This window comes from Chelonoidis abingdonii, chromosome 4 (assembly GCF_003597395.2).
Source record: "Chelonoidis abingdonii isolate Lonesome George chromosome 4, CheloAbing_2.0, whole genome shotgun sequence".
NCBI classification, from domain to species: Eukaryota; Metazoa; Chordata; order Testudines; family Testudinidae; genus Chelonoidis; species Chelonoidis abingdonii.
Genome location: NC_133772.1, coordinates 5,715,172 through 5,733,582, shown reverse-complemented (window position 1 = coordinate 5,733,582; position 18,411 = coordinate 5,715,172). Strand labels below are relative to the sequence as shown.

General features: G+C 50.4%; 2 protein-coding genes across 5 annotated transcripts in view; one reads left to right on the top strand and one right to left on the bottom strand.

Moving 5' to 3' along the window:
• Positions 1-4,316: 4,316 nt before the first annotated feature.
• LOC116825107 (uncharacterized) overlaps positions 4,317-18,411 on the bottom strand; it is a 36,754-nt gene continuing 22,659 nt past the window's right edge. Inside the window, exons 1-3 of one of the 3 annotated variants that reach the window (XM_032780853.2) lie at positions 8,766-8,861; positions 8,105-8,370; positions 4,317-6,952 (exon numbers count right to left, since the gene is read on the bottom strand). In XM_032780853.2, the coding sequence (XP_032636744.1) occupies positions 5,646-6,952; positions 8,105-8,324 (1,527 nt within the window). In that variant the 5' untranslated portion in view covers positions 8,325-8,370; positions 8,766-8,861 and the 3' untranslated portion in view covers positions 4,317-5,645. Of the gene's footprint in view, positions 6,953-8,104; positions 8,579-8,765; positions 8,862-18,411 lie in introns of those variants that run through there. The other 2 variants (XM_075065918.1, XM_032780838.2) reach the window with 2 other exon arrangements.
• Positions 11,833-17,923, top strand: LOC116825115 (uncharacterized). 2 transcript variants are annotated; one of them, XM_032780856.2, is made up of 3 exons: positions 11,833-12,202; positions 12,982-13,099; positions 15,337-17,923. In XM_032780856.2, the coding sequence occupies exons 2-3, from the start codon at positions 13,021-13,023 to the stop codon at positions 16,704-16,706; spliced, it is 1,449 nt and encodes a 482-aa protein (XP_032636747.1). In that variant the 5' UTR covers positions 11,833-12,202; positions 12,982-13,020; the 3' UTR covers positions 16,707-17,923. The 2 variants fall into 2 exon arrangements, with proteins under 2 accessions (XP_032636747.1, XP_032636748.1); XM_032780857.2 differs by lacking the exons at positions 11,833-12,202; positions 12,982-13,099 and adding an exon at positions 13,229-13,304.

Here is an 18,411-nt window from a genome sequence, read left to right as displayed (position 1 = left end):
ACCAGAGAGGGGAATTCATCATTAGAATAGCTTCCCTATGAGAGGGTGGATTTTCGATCACTGGGAGTCTGTCAGTGGAGATGGGGTGTCTCTTTCTCAAAGCCCCACTCTAGCTCAGCCAGGGGTTAATGGGTAAGAGGTGATACCACAAAGATTTCCCGGACTTCATTTTGTGTCCATAGCTTCCATTTTGAATAGACAAAAGTCACTCCACCATTAGAAGCTGAAGTTCACCTGGTACTTCACTGCTGAAAGTAGGCCAAAAGGTCGAAAGTTCAGCGGGGGGAGAGGGAGGAATAGAACTGGTAGAAAGCCAAAAAGGTGCAGAATAACTCAGTGATAAACAACTAGCGATAAACATGCACGGTAAAGATTCTATAGCTGACAGGACAGTATAAAAGGCAGATAGTTAAGACTTTTAAAACAGTTAGGAGCAGAGTGAATGAAGAGATCGAGTGGAGAGCTGACCTGAAAGAGCAGAGCCAAACGCAGTGAAGCAACCTGAAAAACCAGCAGCAGAGTCAACACAGCAAAATCAGCGGATAAGGTGAGTCTCTCAGTTACAATGATAGTATAGCACAGTATAGTGTAGTATTAATGTGTGTGTGAGAGGATGTATGAGTGTTAATTGTCCTTTATAGATGTAAAACTCAAAGTACATTTTAAGATTGCTATCAGCACAAAAAAGAAGCTTACAGGAAGTGGAAGATTGGACAAATGAGTTGACCAAGGAGGAGTATAAAAATATTGCTCGGGCATGCAGGAGTGAAATCAGGAAGGCCAAATCACACCTGGAGTTGCAGCTAGCAAGGGATGTTAAGAGTAACAAGAAGGGTTTCTTCAGGTATGTTAGCAACAAGAAGAAAGTCAAGGAAAGTGTGGTCCCCTTACTGTGTGAGGGAGGCAACCTAGTGACAGAGGATGTGGAAAAAGCTGATGTACTCAATGCTTTTTTTGCCTCTGTCTTCACGAACAAGGTCAACTTCCAGACTACTGCACTGGGCAGCACAGTATGGGGAGGAGTGACCAGCCCCCTGTGGAGAAAGAAGTGGTTCAGGACTGTTTAGAAAAGCTGAATGAGCACAAGTCCATGGGGCTGGATGCGTTGCATCTGAGGGTGCTAAAGGAGTTGGCCGATATGATTGCAGAGCCATTGGCCATTATCTTTGAAAACTCACAGGGATCCAGGGAGGTCCCAGATAACTGGAAAAAGGCTAATGTAGTGCCTATCTTTAAAAAAAGGGAAGGAGGAGGATCCGGGGAACTACAGGCCGTTCAGCCTCACCTCAGTCCCTGGAAAAATCATGGAGCAGGTCCTGAAGGAATCAATTCTGAAGCACTTAGAGGAGAGGAAAGTGATCAGGAACAGTCAGCATGGATTCACCAAGGGCAGTCATCCCTGACCTAACCTAATTGCCTTCTATGACGAGATAAACTGGCTGTGTGGATGAGGGGCAAGCAGTGGCATGTGTTATTCTTTGACTTTAGCAAAGCTTTTGATATGGTCTTGCCACAGTATTCTTGCCAGCAAGTGTTAAAGAAGTATGGGCTGGATGAATGGACTATAGGGTGGATAGAAAGGTGACTAGATCGTCGGGAATCAATGGGATGGATCAATGGCTCCATGTCTAGCTGGCAGTTGTTATCAAGCGGAGTGCCCCAAGGTCAGTCCTGGGAATGGTTGTTGTTCAATATCTTCCTTAATGATCTGGAGGACGGCATGGACTGCACCCTCAGCAAGTTTGCAGATGACATTAAACTGGGAGGAGTGGTAATATGCGGGGGGTAGGAAATAGGATACAGAGAGACCTAGACACATTAGAGGATTGGGCCAAAAGAAACCTGATGAAGTTCAACAAGGACAAGTGCAGAGTCCTATACTTGGACGGAAGAATCCCATGCATGCTATGGACTAGGGAACCGAATGGCTAGACAGCAGTTCTGCAGAAAAGAACCTAGGAGTTACGTGGACTAGAAGCTGGATATGAGTCGACAGTGTGCCTTGTTGCCAGAAGGCTAATGGCATTTTGGGCTGTATAAATGGGGCATTGCCAGAAGATTGAGGGGCGTGATCCATTCCCTCTATTTGACATTGCTGTGGCCTCATCTGGAGTACTGTGTCCAGTTGGCCCCACACTACAAGAGGATGTAGGAAATTAGAAAGAGTCCAGCAGGGGCAACACAAAATTATTAGGGGGCTGGAGCACGTGACTTATGAGGGGAGGCTGAGGGAACTGGGATGTTTAGTCTGCAGAAGAGAAGAATGAGGTGGGTTTGATAGCTGCTTTCAACTACCTGAAAGGGGGTTCCAAAGAGGGTGGATCTAGACTGTTCTCAGTGGTACCTGATGACAGAGCAAGGAAGTATGGTCTCAAGTTGCAGAGGGGGAGGTTTAGGTTGGATATTAGGAAAAACTTTTTCACTAGGAGGGTGGTGAAGCACTGGACTGGGTTACCTAGGGAAGTGGTGGAATCTCCTTCCTTAGAGGTAAAAAAGGTCAGGCTTGACAAAGCCCTGGCTTGGATGATTTAGTTGGGGGTTGGTCATGCTTTGAGCAGGGGGTTGGACTAGGTACCTCCTGAGGTCCCTTCCAACCCTGATATTCTAGGATTCTAGATTCACTGGAAAATTCACTAATAGATTTTTTTAAAGTAGCTATTTTTATAGATTCTGAGTGGGTACTAAGAGCCCACTGTAGTGGACTGGGTGTCCCAGTGGCAGAAAAGTGAAATGAGATTAGCAGATAACAAGCCTGTTGCACGTGCCAAGAAAGTGTCTTACCTTTGGAATTTAGCACAGCAGAAAGAACAGCCAGTGCAAATGGGAAAGGTAAGGGGGTCATAAGAAAGAGACTGCGGAGGCTCAGTGGAATAACAGTGCAGATGAGGAGGCTAAGGAAGGAGCTAACGAGGGGACATTGTGGCATCCACAATTCCAGGTAGCTCCAATAGCAGTAGTAGAAGGGGATAAAACAGACCAAATAGGTCTAATATCCCTACAGAAAAAAAGATCCAGCAATAAAAAGGCTTGTAGCTACATGGGAATATCAGGGGTGGAAAATTTGGCTGCATAATACAGGATTAATTTTGGCTACCGAAATGGGGAAAATGTTGCCAGTGTGGGTTGTCCCAACTGAAATAAGATCTGAAATGATAACCCTCATCCATAATAATGGACATCTAGACAAGGAGAAAACTCTCGGCAGGCTGGAAGCTGCTGCTGGTGGCCAAATACGAGAACCGATATAGAGCAGTATGCAAATAATTTCTTGCCTTGTGCTGCCAATAATGCACCTGGTATAATGGACTGATAGAAGGACCCCCCGAGTCATCGAAGGATAGAGGGTCCCTGGGCCAGAATACAAATTGATTGTATTGGTCCATTACCTAAAACTGCAAAAGGAAACCAATATTGTCTGGTAATAATTCAGTGTGAGACAAAAGGAAAAGAGACAAAAGGAAAGAGTGAAGTGAAAAATGGTGTTTATCTCCTGTCACTTGCCCTTGGGGGTGTCACAGCCAGATGGAGCTTTGGGATGGGCACTGAAGATGAATCCTGCATCCAAATAGGACTGTTGAGGGGCCATAGGAATCAGAGAATTCCCAGAATGGGGAAAGGGCAAGAGGACCCTGCCCTGTTCCCTGCAGCATGATGCCCACTACTGAGCCCCCCCTACCTGCTCCCTGCAGCACAGCACAGCACCCCCTACTGAGCCCCCACCCCACTCCTGGCAGCACAGTGCCCCCTACTGAGCGCCCATCCCACTCTGCAGTGCTCCCTAACACCACACTGGGTTACTGCACTGAGCACCACTCTCATTGCCCTCCAGGCTGTGTATTGTGTGGGCCCCTGAAAGGAGGCCAGGCTCAAGGGTCAGGCAACCATGCTGGGGTGGCTGCATCTGCCTTCTTCCCTGATTCCTGCCATTGCATGTGCTCCTGGACCCTGCCCACGGGTCAAGCTAGGGTCAGCATGGCATGCAGGGTCCCATAGCAACAGTCACACCCACAGCAGAGGGCCCACTGCAGAGCAACAGGGGTACCCTTCCCAAGCTCCACCTACAACACAAGCTTGTATTTGAAGACAACAATAAGCCCCACCTTTTCAGCCATTGAATATGTGGGTTATTGTTCATAGATGGGAATTCATTGGACTTTAACCTAACTTTGTGTGTTTGTACCACTGTGTTTTAGTTAATAAAACATGCTATTTGGGATTTCATTTCATGTCAATATTCCTTCACCCTGGGCACTTTACAAAGTTGAGAAGTTGATGACGATGACTCAAACCATGCCATTGCTACAGAAAAACTGGTATTTTGTTTTGAGTTTTTCCTTCAATTTATTTGCAAGTTCCAGGAAAAAAACAATCCTCACAGAACAAATTTTAAAAGTACAAATATTGGGAATGCAACATTTCCATCACAGCCAGTCATCTCAATACCATCTCCATGGCTCAGAACATAAAGGTTAACCAGTGTGTTATCCACAACACAAATACAGGACGTGTGACTCTAACTCACAGCTTCCTTCGCATCCCAGTGGAGTTATGGCCAACTTACTCCAGCTGGGGATCTGGGCCATTGACTCCAATGAAGCTACAGCCAATTGACACCAGCTGGGGATCTGGCCCCATTGAATCTGTTGGAACTATACCTGATTTATGCCCGCTGGGAATCTGGTTTAGCAGACTACACCCCTTGTGTTGTTACATCTGCAAGCTGAGATCTCAGAGACATAGACTGTTACTAGTGACCCAAACTCAGTGACTGAATAGTTTAAATGTTTTGATTCCAGCCTTTCAACCTTCCACTGGATGAAAAGTTTTTGCTCTCCCAATGCAATTCTGCTGGGGAAGCTCCCAGCCAGCGGATCATTTTCTGCCTTTGTCTGTGAAATTAAAGACCCCTCAGAAATTGAGAGAGATGAATCTAGTTGAGGAGTGAATTCTAAGTGGATTATGGGACAATACAGCACAAGAACGTCTTTTTGACATTCACGGTGCACGTCCGACTGGGTGCAACCACAGGTTGTGTTGGCTGGGCCATGTATAACTTTCATTGAAAAGAGTTGGTTGGAACTCTTCTGATGGCATACGTCTCCTTCAGAAAATGCCATTTCATTGAGTGGAAATGCATCAGTTTCATGTAGGAAAAAAATGGAACAAAATGCTTTGACCTTTAGCAGAACGTTTTGATTTCCCATTTCCAAATGACCTTTCCTTTCAATTTTTTAAATTGCATATTACATAATATTTTTAAATGGTATATTACATTATATAATAAAAATGAAGAAGTCTAACCCAGAACAAATTGTTTTGGTCAACACTAGATGTTCCTTCCCCCTCCCCCGGGGATTTTGTCTTAGGGAAGTTTTAAATTGGTTTCTTCTGTTCTAGAATGGATGTTCCCCCCTCCAAAAAAATCAAAGAATTCCCCATGAAATGGAAAACCATCCAGATGCAGCTATGAGTCCACCGTGTCTCTGCTTTAGCCCAAGCAGGAGAGGCAGGTGCATGTCCAACTGCGTTTAACCCTCTGATGGCCGGGCAACATATTGTGGTTTGTAATTCCCGTCATGTCTCTGAGTCAGCACAGACATTGGAGGCTTCTGATGTTAGACCCATAGTCCCCACGGCGAGCACCGTTATGTGGGTGTGGTGGAGGGCCGCAAGGCTGTGTGGATCCTTTGGTGTTGCAGATAGCCTGAGCTCTGCCGGAAGCTCTTGCCACATTGGTGGCAGCGGTAGGGTTTTTCACCAGTGTGGATGCGCTGGTGGGTGAGCAGGTTGGAGTTCTGGCTAAAGGCCTTGCCACACTGCGGGCACTTGTACGGGCGCTCACCGGTGTGGGTGGTCTGGTGCTGGATATAGGTGGAGCTCTGGCTGAAGCCCTTGCCGCATTGGTGGCAGTGGTAGGGTCGCTCCCCAGTGTGAGTGCGCTGGTGGGTAACCAGATGGGCGCTGCGCCCAAAGGCGCGCCCGCAGTCCGGGCACTTGTAGGGCCTCTCACCGGTGTGTGAGGCCTGGTGAGTGATGAGGTTGGAGCTCTGACTGAAGGCCTTGCCGCATTGGTGGCAGTGGTAGGATCTCTCACCTGTGTGGGCCCGGCGGTGCTGGGCCAGGGCCGAGCTCTGCCCAAAGCATTTCCCGCACTCACTGCACTGGTATGGTTTCTCACCGGTGTGGATGCGGAGGTGCTGGGCCAGTGTGGATCCCTGTGTGAAGCTGCGCCCGCACTCGGGGCACTGGTATGGCTTCTCCGCCAAGTGCACGCCTTGGTGCTTGAGCAGGGACGAGCGCTCCATGAAGACCCGTCCGCACTGGGGGCACTCGTGGCTCTTGACCCCTGCATGCACCCGCTGGTGGGTCAGCAGGTTGGCATTCTGGCTGAAACCGCGGCCGCACTGTGGGCAGCGGTAGGGCTTCTCACCCGTGTGGGTGCGCCGGTGCGTGGTCAGGTTGGAGCTCTGGGCGAAGCGCTTGCCGCAGTCAGCGCACTGGTAGGGGCGTTCACCACGGTGAATGCGCTGGTGCTGGCACAGGGCTGAGCTCCAGCTGAAGCGCTTGCCACAGTCAGGGCACTGGTAGGGACGGTCCCCGGTGTGGGTGATCTGGTGCTGCAGCAGGTGGGAGCTCTGCCCAAAGGTCTTGTCGCATTCGCTGCACCGGAATGGCTTCTCGGCTGGCTGGGGGGCAGAGGTGACATCTCCAAGCACATCCAGCTGAGGGGCAGGAGAGGGAGCCCCAAACTCCTCTTCTTTGTTGCACCATACGGGCTTCTTGTCCTGCTGGGGATTAGCAGTGGAATCCCTGAGTACCTCGTCCCCACAGCCAGTGGAGTCTGCCAGGTTCTCCCAGAGGGGGAATGGGCACAGGGAGCTGTGGGTAGAGGGGGCAGAATGGAACATCCCGACAGCGTTGGCACCTTCCTTGCTCAGCGTCCTGTCACCAGCTGGAATGAAGAGACAATCCATATGAGAGTCAATGCCTGAGTTAGTCTGTTGTTATAACATCTACTGCAGGGGCACCTATGAATGGGGATGGTGCAGGGCTCATGGCACTGGACCGGGAGTCAGGAGATATGGGTTCCGTTTCCTGCTCTGAAACAAACTTCCTGAGTGATGCTGAGTGAACCTCTCTGGGCCTCAGTTCCCACCTTTAGTCTGATCCTTCCCAGCCTCACAGGGGCTGTGTGCGGCTAAACTCATAAATGACGGTGAGGTGCTCAGACCCAGCACCAGTGGGGCCAGATAAATAACATGGATAGCTATATGTGCCCCACTGGGCCGGGCACTGCAAAGACAGAGAGTAAGACCCTGTCACGCTGGGTGGTGCACAGGCACCCGAGAAGTGAGATTGGAATGCTGGGCACCGCGCGGGCACAGAGTGAGTTCAGTGGGGTGGGTGAGGCATCGGAACCAAGATCAGTGTGCCAGTAGCTGCACAGACACACAGTGACCGAGATCAGGGACCTGTCACACCAGGCACTGCACTGACAGTGACCGAGATCAGGGTCCATCATGCCAGTAGCTGCACAGACACACAGTGACCGAGATCAGGGACCCGTCACACCAGGCACTGCACAGACACACAGTGACCGAGATCAGGGACCTGTCACACCAGGCACTGCACCGACACACAGTGACCGAGATCAGGGTCCTGTCACACCGGATACTGCACAGACACACAGTGACTGAGATCAGGGCCCTCATGCCAGTAGCTGCACAGACACAGAGTGACCGAGATCAGGGCCCTGTCATGCCAGGCACTGCACAGACACAGAGTGACTGAGATCAGGGACCCATCATGCCAGTAGCTGCACAGACACACAGTGACCGAGATCAGGGCCCCGTCACGCCAGGCACTGCACCGACACACAGTGACCGAGATCAGGGCCCCGTCACGCCAGGCACTGCACCGACACACAGTGACCGAGATCAGGGACCCATCATGCCAGTAGCTGCACAGATACACAGTGACCGAGATCAGGGCCCCGTCACGCCAGGCACTGCACCGACACACAGTGACTGAGAGCAGGGACCCGTCATGCTGGGCGATGCACAGATATGCAGTAAGGGTGGGGGATGGAGAAGTGATTTGTTACCCATTTCAAGGGGCTCCTCTTTTATGTCACAAAGAAGCTCAGGTTGGTGTCCTGTTTCCTGGAGAGGCTGGGGCTTCTCTTTGGGGATACAGAGCAGCTCACAGTGCGGTCCTGCTGGTTCACCCTTTCCCTCCTCCTCATGGGATATGCACTCAGGATGGAGCTGCAGCTGGTCCAGCTGGGAACCAAGAGATTCCCATAATGCCCCAGGGGATGCCATCTTCTCCGAGGTCCCTCATTCAACCTTCACTCGCACGCACCGCGACCTGGGGAAGAGCCGAACAGGTCACCAGGGCCTGGGACCCACTGGGGAGAGGGGCTCTGAGAGGGGAGACTGCAGGGAATGGGGGAGGAGAGCACAGACCAGCAGGAGGCACTGTGGAGGCTTGGGGGGGAGAGAGGCCAGTAGCCTTGGCTAGAGCCAGGCTGGGTCTGTCGGAGCTTCCCCCAGGCACAGCTCTGCCAGTGCTCCCCAGCCCCGTTCCCAGCTCATCCCGGCCCGGGGCTGGCTGGGGCTGGGGGGGTCTCTCCAGCCCGATCTCCTCCGCCCTGCAGCGGCTTCTCCCCGGCAGCGATTTCCTGCCTCCGCCGCTGTTTCTGTCCCTCCCTCCCTGTGCTGCCCACGGCCGCCTCTCGCTGCAGCCCGGCACCCCCCACTCACCGCCCGGCAGAGGCGATCCCCCCAGACCCTGCTGCTCCCACCAGGGCCAGAGTGGGCTGCTGACTCGAGCGCTGTCAGGAAGGTCCCTCCGTTATCCTGTCCCCGGCCCAGCTGCCTGCTCTGTTAAGTGGCAGACTCAGGAGTCACTGGGCTTAACCCTTCCCACCCCAGCCATGCTGCTGCAGGAGCCACTAAATACATTGTGAGAAATGGGTCAGATCCCCTCACTGGTGTAAATTGGCCCCATTTCCACTGGAGTCAATGTGGGCTAGGGTGACCAGAGAGCAAGTGTGAACAATTGGGACTAGGGGGTGCAGGGCAATAGGCACCTATATAGGAAAAAGGCTCTGAATTTTGGGACTGTCGCTATAAAATTGGGACATCTGGTCATCCTAATGGAGGCAGATCCCCAGCTGGTGTAAATCAGCAACACTCCATTGTGGTGACACTGATTTACACCTAGGGTGACCAGACAATAAGTGTGAAAAATCGGGAGTGGGGGTGGGGAAGTAATAGGGGCCTGTATAAGAAAAAGCCCCAAATATCAGGACTGTTCCTATAAAATCGGGACATCTGGTCACCCTATTTATACCAGCAGATGATCTGACCCTGGGACATCTTTGACTTCTCTGTTAGGCAAAAGCTTCCCAGATTATCTTGCCACTCTTCAGGGTTTTTCTCTGTCCTAGCCTTTCGGACTATTGGCTGGCTTTGCGCTATTCCGCTGGCCAGATCTCATGGCAGCCTCCACACATGGGCTGGAAGTTTTTCCCTCAACACCTGAGAGACTAGACTCCCTCTTAAGCTCCTGGCGTATTATGTGGGCATCCTTCCCCGCCACTGCAGTAGTTTATAACAGCTTGGATTTAGAGTAATAGAGTTCAAGGGCAGAAGGGTCCATTGTGCCCATCTGGGTCAGGCTCCTGCCTAACCCAGGCGAGAGAATCTCCCCCAGGATTCCTGCTTCTGGCCCAGTAACTCCTGGCTGAGCTAGAGCGGAGCATTGAGAGAGAGATGCCCCATCTCCACGGACAGACTCCCAGTGATGGACAACCCACCACCTCTTTAGGGGAGCTCTCCCAGTGGTTCATTCCCCTCCCAGATAAACACTGGCCCCTAATTCCCAGCCTCAATTTGTCTCCCTTCTGCTCCCAGCCAGTGGATCGTGCTCTGCCTAGATTGGAGGATAACGAGCCCTCTGCTCTCAGCAATCCTCTCCCCATGTCAATGCTTACACCCCATGTCAGTCAAGTCACCTCTTAACCTTCTCTCAAATAAACTAAACCCATTTAACTCCTTTGGTAGCTCACTATTGACAGGCTTGGCAGAATTGTATTTTTTAAAATAATGTTGATAGAGCACATCAGTTTGGTTTGAAGCAATTTTTTTCAATTGCTTCAAACCAAACTGATGTTTTTTCAATATTTATTCAATTTTTCACAGTTGTGGGAAATTAGAAGGGTTCCAACAAGGGTGTGTGCAGAGGGGAGATGTCAGACAATAATTATTTAATGATGGTAGACTTTGAGATTTAAAAAGTTAAAGCTTTATATTTACTAAAACACAAATGATCAATGTCACATGTCAAAATAGACAATGTATGTAGCCTTAAACCAAACTCTAGTTCCCAAGCAGCATGTTTTTTGCCTTACCTATCTGTACATTTTTATCATTACAGTGGAAATTGTTTTTCATCTCTGGATGGTGAAACTGACATATATGGACATTTACCAATAAAAATATAATCTTAACTATAGACCAGGTTTTTTCAGACCTCAGTTAACTCCTGTAGCTCTTCTTTGAATGGTGGGAGAGCTTTGCTTTGCCAGCAAAGGCCCAAATGCTACTCTCACTTCCCTGTGATTTTCCCCAATAGACTTTTGTGAGAACAGTGTTGTGACACCAGTAGACAAGGTGCCAGCTTATGCCAAGGCCCCTAGGCCTCACTGAATACTGACAAATGCATAGCTGGAAACCAGACTGGTTTACCCGTGTGTTAGCATTGTTAAAATATATATTAGCATCATAGAAATATGTTCTGTGTTTGGACTTTTTAAAACGCTTGTGAGTTGCTGCAGGCATTGAGCTCAATTATAATATCTCTATCCTCTATTATAAGGTGCTATTGAAGTGTTTGCTCTGTAACTAGTAAAGTGTTTGCCATGAAACTGGAAACCTTCAGTCAGGAGACAAGCATTACCAAGTGTGTGCTACTCATTTACCACGAGAGGTGTCACCTCCTGCCCAACAGAAGAAGGCCCATAGATACCAGACAAACCATTGTGGAGTGGGACATCAAGTGGACACAAGCTTTTGTTGATTGTTTTCCCCACAAAGAGGGGACGGGCTTGTCCCAGCAGGGTTTGAACTCTGGGGGAAGGGAATAAAATCGCCATCAAGAAGGCATTGTGAGCACTCTGCTGTTGGGAATATGGAGAGGGCGATGTTACTGAGGTTAAGGAATCTGCTTAGCTCCAGAGCACTTATAATGCTTGTACATTACAACAGCTTGTATCACTTTTTGGAACCTAAGACTGTAACTCATCTGTGTGTAAGTTACCTGCTTTGACTTTGTGAATAACTCTCCTTTCCTTTTTTCAGTTAATAAACCTTTAGTTAATTACAGGATTGGCCACAAGTGTTGTCTTTGGGGGAAGATTTAAGGTGCAATTGACCTGGTGTCAGTGACTGGTCCTTTGGGACTGCGAGTAACTTGAATATTGTGTCAAGTATCAGGGGGTAGCCCTGTTAGTCTGTATCCGCAAAAACAATGAGGAGTCTGGTGGCACCTTGAAGACTAACAGATGTATTTGTGGGTTTTTTACCCACAAAAGCTTATGCCCAAACACATCTGTTAGTCTTTAAGGTGCCACCGGACTCCTCGTTTTTTCTGAATACCGTTGTGATTTTGGTGTCAGGGACCATCTCTCACAATAGCAGGTTTGCCCGGGTGGCAAGCTAGACGGAGTGCCCACGGCAACTGCCAGTGACTCCAGTTAAAGCAGTTCTTATAGGGCTTGAGGAGTTCACATTTGGTGCTTGGTTGGTGAAATCTAGATGATAGAACACACAACCGTTTGAGGGTTGTGCCCTGGCTTGCACCACTCTGCCCTGAGGCTGGCACCCACCTTGATGAGCTGCTCCAAGCAGCTTGACACCCTGTGTGATCTGTGCCACCCAGCCTCTCACTCCCGCAGGCAGCCAGAGGCCCGAGAGGGGGAGAAATCCAATCCCTTGACGTCTGGGGAGGGATGGGTTAAACCCACCGAGTTCCTCACCCCGGATCAGAGCAGGAGAAGCCGGCCCGGGATGGGGACATAATAACTAGAGGGACCTTCCTGTGCCAGCCCCACCGACACTGGGGTCCCCGGCCCGGCTCCCGGCCTGCGTGTTCGCAGGGCGAGTCCCCGGCTGCAGCCCCGGGCCCCGGCAGGGCGGTGAGGGGGGGGGGGGCACGGGGGAGACGCGGCTCCGGGGCGGGAGGGAAACAGCCGCAGAGGGAGGAAATCGCTGTGGGGACGGAGCGGCCGCAGGGCCGGGGGATCTGAGCTGCCCTGTGCCTGGGACCAGAGAGATCCCCCCTCCCAGCCAGCTGGTCCTATAGGAGATATAACCGCCCCCGCCCCTTGTCTCTCTGCTTATCCCCAGGGCAGCGCGCAGGGTGCCCGCTAGAGACGTGTCCGTTCCAGCGTCTGCTGCGCTTGGAGCTCGGGGCATGTCTACGCGACAGGGGCACAGGAGGGCGCTGTCCTGGTAACTCCAGAGCATAGGCGCTTCCTACCGCAGTGGCAGGGATGTGGTTTATGTACCTCTCCCGGAGGTAGTAGCTAGGCCCACGGAAGACTTCTCCCCTTGACCTGGCCACATCTGTATTGGGCCTAACTACACCAGGCTGCCCCTGAAAATGTTCACAGCCCTGAGCGATGCAGCTAGGCCCATCTAATTTTTAGCCATAGATGAGGCCCCCGGCTTGGAGGCTGGTGGTAGCTCTGGCCCCAAAGATCGCTCATTTGATCCCCATTGCCTGTCACATTAGCACTTCTTCCTCCCAGATGTTTTGTCTTCAGGACCCCCATGCTGTGCCCATGGGTCTCCTGGCCCTTTCTCCCATGTTCCGCGATCATACGTCCCTCCAGGCAAGAAGTTCAAACTCACAGAGCGTCCTTTGTAACAGCTATTCAACCCAGCCCTGGTCTCCCTTCTTTTCTGTCCTCAGGGCTGGATTTCCACCCCCTAGACCAGCCGTGAGTCCCAGATGGAGCCAGAGGTAGAGCCGTGCACGCTGGATCCCCAGCGCTCCAGTGACAGCTGCGTCCCTACGGGCACTTCTGCAGGTGAGAGACACTCCCTAACTAACCCTGGCTCCCCAAGACGCCCTGAGCCCATCCAGTCCTGCCTCATCTCATCCAGTGCGGCACTGGAACCAACAGCTGCCACGTCAAAGCGCCAGGGGTCAGTTGTGACTCCAGCTGGATAAGGAATCTGAGACATACGGGATGGATTTGTTTTTTCAGACACACTTCTGTTTATAAATGGCAGGTAAAGTGTTAATCGACGAGGCCCAGATGTTCAAAGCGTGGAACAGGCATGTGTGGTGGGCGGTTAGAAGCACTAGGAGGTGTGTAGATGGTTTTGTTTGGTGCTTGTATAGTGCTAGGACAATGAGGTCTTGGTCCACCACTTGGGCTCCTAAATGCTACAGTAATAATAATTATACGCCATGGTTTTACGCACCTTATTGAGCTGCTGGACACTCTGTCCATTCAGTCACCATTCTGCAAGACATCTAGGAATCCTTTATAAATGGAGCCTTATTATAAAGTGGAACCAATTTTTTCTGCCTTGTGAATTCTCAGATTTGTCGAACAAAATGTTTCTCAAATTTCTCCAGTTAAATAGACACGTCATTCAGCCAGGAGTTACTGAGTGGAGGAAGGACTTGCTGGGGAGATTCTGTGGCCTAGGATAGGCAGGAGAACATAAGAATGGCCATACTGGCTCAGACCAATGGTCTATGTTGCCCAGTGTCCTGTCTTCCGACATTGGCAGGTGCCAGATGCTTCAGATGGAATGAACAGAACAGGGCAACTTATTGAGTGATCCATCCCCTGTCGTCCAGTCCCAGCTTCTGTCAGTCAGAGGTTTGGGGGCACCCAGAGCATGGGGTTGCATCTTTAATTATCTTGGCTAATAGCCACTGGAGGGCGGACTGGGTGGTTATGATGGGCCCTGCTGGACTTAAAACTAGTTCTTGGTTGGCAGATCATGCTAACAGTGATTGCTATAGAAATGTACACAACTCACAAACTGGGCTACATTGGCGAGTTAAAGGGGGTTCCAAAGAGGATGGATCTAGACTGTTCTCAGTGGTAGCAGATGACAGAACAAGGAGTAATGGTCTCAAGTTGCAGTGGGGGAGGTTTAGGTTGGATATTAGGAAACACTATTTCACTAGGAGGGTGGTGAAGCACTGGGATGGGTTCCCTAGGGAGGTGGTGGAATCTCCTTCCTTAGAGGTTTTTAAGGTCAGGCTTGACAAAGGCCTGGCTGGGATGATTTAGTTGGGGATTGGTCCTGGCTTGAGCAAGGGGATTGGACTAGATGACCTCCTGAGGTCCCTTCCATCCTGATATTCTTTGACTCTAACCCTGTCAGTCTATCTCCATCCACATTAATCTCTCTGCCCATCTACACTTCTCTCTTGGAGAATCCACCCCGTTCCTAGGGGGGCAGTTCCAATGGTTAATCGCCCTCCCTGGTAAACACTGGCTGTGGCCAAAAGGGCTCATGTAGTCCTTGGATGCATAAACAAGGGAATCTTTAATAGAGGCAGAGAAGTTATTTTATCTCTGTATTTTGTCATTGGTCCAACCGCTCTTAGGTTCTCCATCCCTGACAGTTTTAAAATCAAGTTGAGATGTTCTTCTAAAAGCTCTGCCCGAGAAATGATTTGGGGGCAGGTCTCTGGCCTGTGTTACACAGGAGGTCAGACTAGATGATCATACTGGTCTCTCGTGGCCCTGGAATCTATGAAGTAATACAGCCAAGGATCTTGATACTGGGTGAAGTTCTCTGGCCTGAGTTACACAGGAGACTGGACGAGCACAATAGGCTTTTCTGGCCTCGACATCCACAGGTGAAGTCCTGGCCCCATTGTAGCCCATGGAATTGTGGATTCCAAGCTCAGAAGGGAACACTGTGATTATCTAGTCTGTTCTGCTCTATCTCACAGGCCAGAGAACTTCCCTGAGTTAATTCCTATTTGAACTAGGCCAGATCTCTTAGAAAAACCTCCATGCTTGCTTTAAAACTTGTCATGGAGAATCTGCCACAACCCTTGCTAGGTCTTCCCTATGGTTGATTACTCTCACTGTTAATAAAGCATGCCTCATAAGCCCTATGGGAATTGTACTCTGGCCTCCAGCACATTCTGGATTTCAGCCCATGATACCTCTCCAAGCCTGCATGTTGTGCTGGGATGCTGGCTCCCAGCCAACTCCATCTCTAGAGGGTGGGTTGGGAGGCTGTTTTGCAGCCCAGTGAGTGGTGATCTGTTTCCATGTTGTTCCAGTTGGCGATGAGGTGCAGAGCGGGGACAAGGAGGGGAGTCCTGGCCCGGAGGACGGGGCGCTGTCAGGCGGGTCTGAGTGGGAGTTGTCCCCCAGCCCCGACCGGGAGTGGCCGCCGATGACGCTCCCCACTGCTAACTCAAGGAAACCCTACAACTGTGCTGACTGCGGTAAAGCCTTCACTTGGCCCTCGCACCTGGTGCAGCACCAGCGCATGCACACGGGTGAGCGCCCTTACCGCTGTGCCGACTGCGGCAAAGGCTTCGCCGACAGCTCGTCCCTGGTTAAGCATGGCCGGACCCACACGGGAGAGCGCCCCTACACCTGCCCCCAGTGTGGCAAAGGCTTTGTGGACAGCTCGTCGCTCACCAAACATGCCCGTACCCACACAGGTGAGCGTCCCTACTGTTGCCCCAGCTGCGGGCGCGGCTTCGCCGACAGCTCCCGCCTGGCCCAGCACCGACGCACCCATGCTGGGGAGCGACCTTACTGCTGCCCCGACTGTGGGAGGGCATTTGGCCGTCGGGCACACCTGATCGAGCACCGGTACACCCACACTGGGGAGAAACCTCACCGCTGCCACCAGTGTGGCAAAGGGTTCAGCCAGAGCTCCAACCTGACGCAGCACCAGAAGACCCACCTGGCAGAGAAGCCTTTCATTTGTCCACAGTGTGGGAAGGGGTTCTGTCTGCGCTCCCAGTTGGCCAAGCACCAGCGGCTGCACAGCCCTGACAATCCCCACCGCTGTCCCCAGTGCCACAAGGGCTTTGTGGACCGCTCACCTCTCCTCAAGCACCTGAGGATCCACACCGGGGAGCGGCCCTTCCAGTGCACTGAGTGTGGGAAGACTTTCAGCATGAGTTCACACCTCACACAGCACCAGCGAGTCCACACTGGCGAGAAACCCCACCACTGCCACCAGTGTGGCAAGGCATTTGCCCAGAGCTCCAACCTGACGCAGCACCTGCGCACCCATACTGGGGAGCGCCCATACAAGTGCCCCAAATGTGGCCGGGCCTTCAGTGATAGCTCCAGCTTCTTGAGGCACCAGCGGCTGCACAGCGGGGAGCGACCCTACCGCTGCCACCAATGCGGCACGGGCTTTGCTGATGGCAAGGTGCTGCGCAAGCACCAACTGACTCATAGTGGTGAGCGGCCCTTTGCCTGTGGGCAGTGTGGCCGCACCTTTGCCCAGAGCTCCAACCTGGTGCAACACCAAGCTATTCACACTGGGGAGCGGCCCCACCGCTGCCACCAATGCGGCAAAGGGTTCTGCTTTCCCTCGCAACTGGCACAGCACCAGAAGCTCCATGCCACTATTATTGTGGTGGACGATGGCGATAATGAACTCCCCTCTCCATCTGTCAACTAAGCCCCTCCATTCCCCAGCTGCCCTGGGTGGGGATTGAACCCGGGGCTCCTCTGTTGCTTGAATTACCTGGCGAAGAGAGTGATACAGACTTGTAATCCTTTATGCAGCCGCTAGAGTGGGACAGGGAGCAGGTTTAGTGCTAGAGCTGATCAAGGGACAGAAAGAAAAACAGTTTCACTAAGTCAATCTGGTTCTGGAACAAGACACTTTTTTCTTTTAATTGAAATTATTGTTGATATTTCCCCCCCAAAAGTCATGTGACTATAGGAAAATCTCAGCTTTTTTAAAAAAAGTAATTTTCTGATCCTCATAGGTGGGGAGAAAAGCTGAGAAAATTGCTCCAAATGGCTCAGAATCATGACTAAAGAGACCTTTACATTTCTGATTTTCAACATCTCATGATGTTTTTAAGCCATGACTATTCTGGAGGCTGGCTCGTGATTTTTGAATGCTTAGAGTGGCCATGCTGCTGGAGTTAAATTTTGGAGATATTTGCGAACCCACTCCAATCTCAATGTAGTTGGTGGAATTTGTTCATGTTTCTCACAGTTGTGAAGGGTTTAGGAATCCACCAGAGGCTGAATTTATAGCCAGGATTCTAAGGCTCAGGTGTAATTCATTGACTTAATACCTGTTGCTATGTCTCTCTCTAGTGCACAACCCTGGCTACTACAACATCCCACTGCTCACTCACAGCTGGGGGGGTTACCTCTTTAGCTCAGGGTAGCATGGGATCATGTGTTGGGGTTGGGGTTGGGACTGGGGCTAATGGATGAGAGCTGGTCAGGAAATGATTTGTTTGTCCCCATGAAATTTTTTTAATGAAAACATGGTTGGGAAAAATGTGTTTCCTTGAAATTTTTCATCTAAACTTTTGTGGAAAATGTTCAGGGTTTTTGTCAACAAACCTAAAGCTGAGAAAATTTGGGTTCCCAAAATCCAAACACTTTCCAGGTATTTTTCAATGAACCCCACCAACTTTTCCATGCAATGGAAATTTCTAGGAGAAAGAAAAATGTTTTCTCAACAACAACAAAAGACGGAGGGGGGGGGGAGGGGGTCAACATTTCCCACCTAAAAGCCTTTGGATGTCCAGCATTTGATCAGCTTTGGAAGAGTCATGTGCCCAAATTCCTTCAGCTCCTGTAATAATCACCTTTGGGGGCTGAGACCGCATGGGTTGGATATACAAGAATAAACAACACATCACAATGGAATTGGCTCCTTGCTTTTCAAGCCTTTTTGGAAGTGTCACATTATTGCTCCTATTTGATTGAAACCTCCCTGGTTTTATATATGTAATATGAAAATTAACATTTTCCTCCATTCTTTTCCCAAAACTTTTATGTGTTTATTTTTTTCGAAAATCAACACTTAAAAATAGAACTTAAGGAAGATTAGAAATAACAACCTACATTTTTTGTTCTATTTGTTAAAACACACACAAAAAAACAACCCAAGGAAAGAGGTTTTTTTCACCAGGCAAAAAATTTTGTTAACTACAGGATTCTAACAACAGTATCACAAATTAAGGGATAGCCATTAATAACCTTAACTCTGTCCTTCAGGACACGTTTTGTTAAAGACTGGGCTACTGTTATTAGGACTCCACCACTTGGATTTGGATGTTAGGAGTTAGACTTCCCAGATGGGATTTTTCAAAGGAGTTGAGAATTTGGTTTCTAAATTCAATGGAATTAAATTA

Bases quoted from the DNA above. Each gene is read 5' to 3' on its own strand.
- LOC116825115 (XM_032780856.2), top strand. From the start codon at position 13,021: ATGGAGCCAGAGGTAGAGCCGTGCACGCTGGATCCCCAGCGCTCCAGT. The intron at 13,100-15,336 runs GTGAGAGACACT...ATGTTGTTCCAG, and splicing joins CCCTACGGGCACTTCTGCAG to TTGGCGATGAGGTGCAGAGC.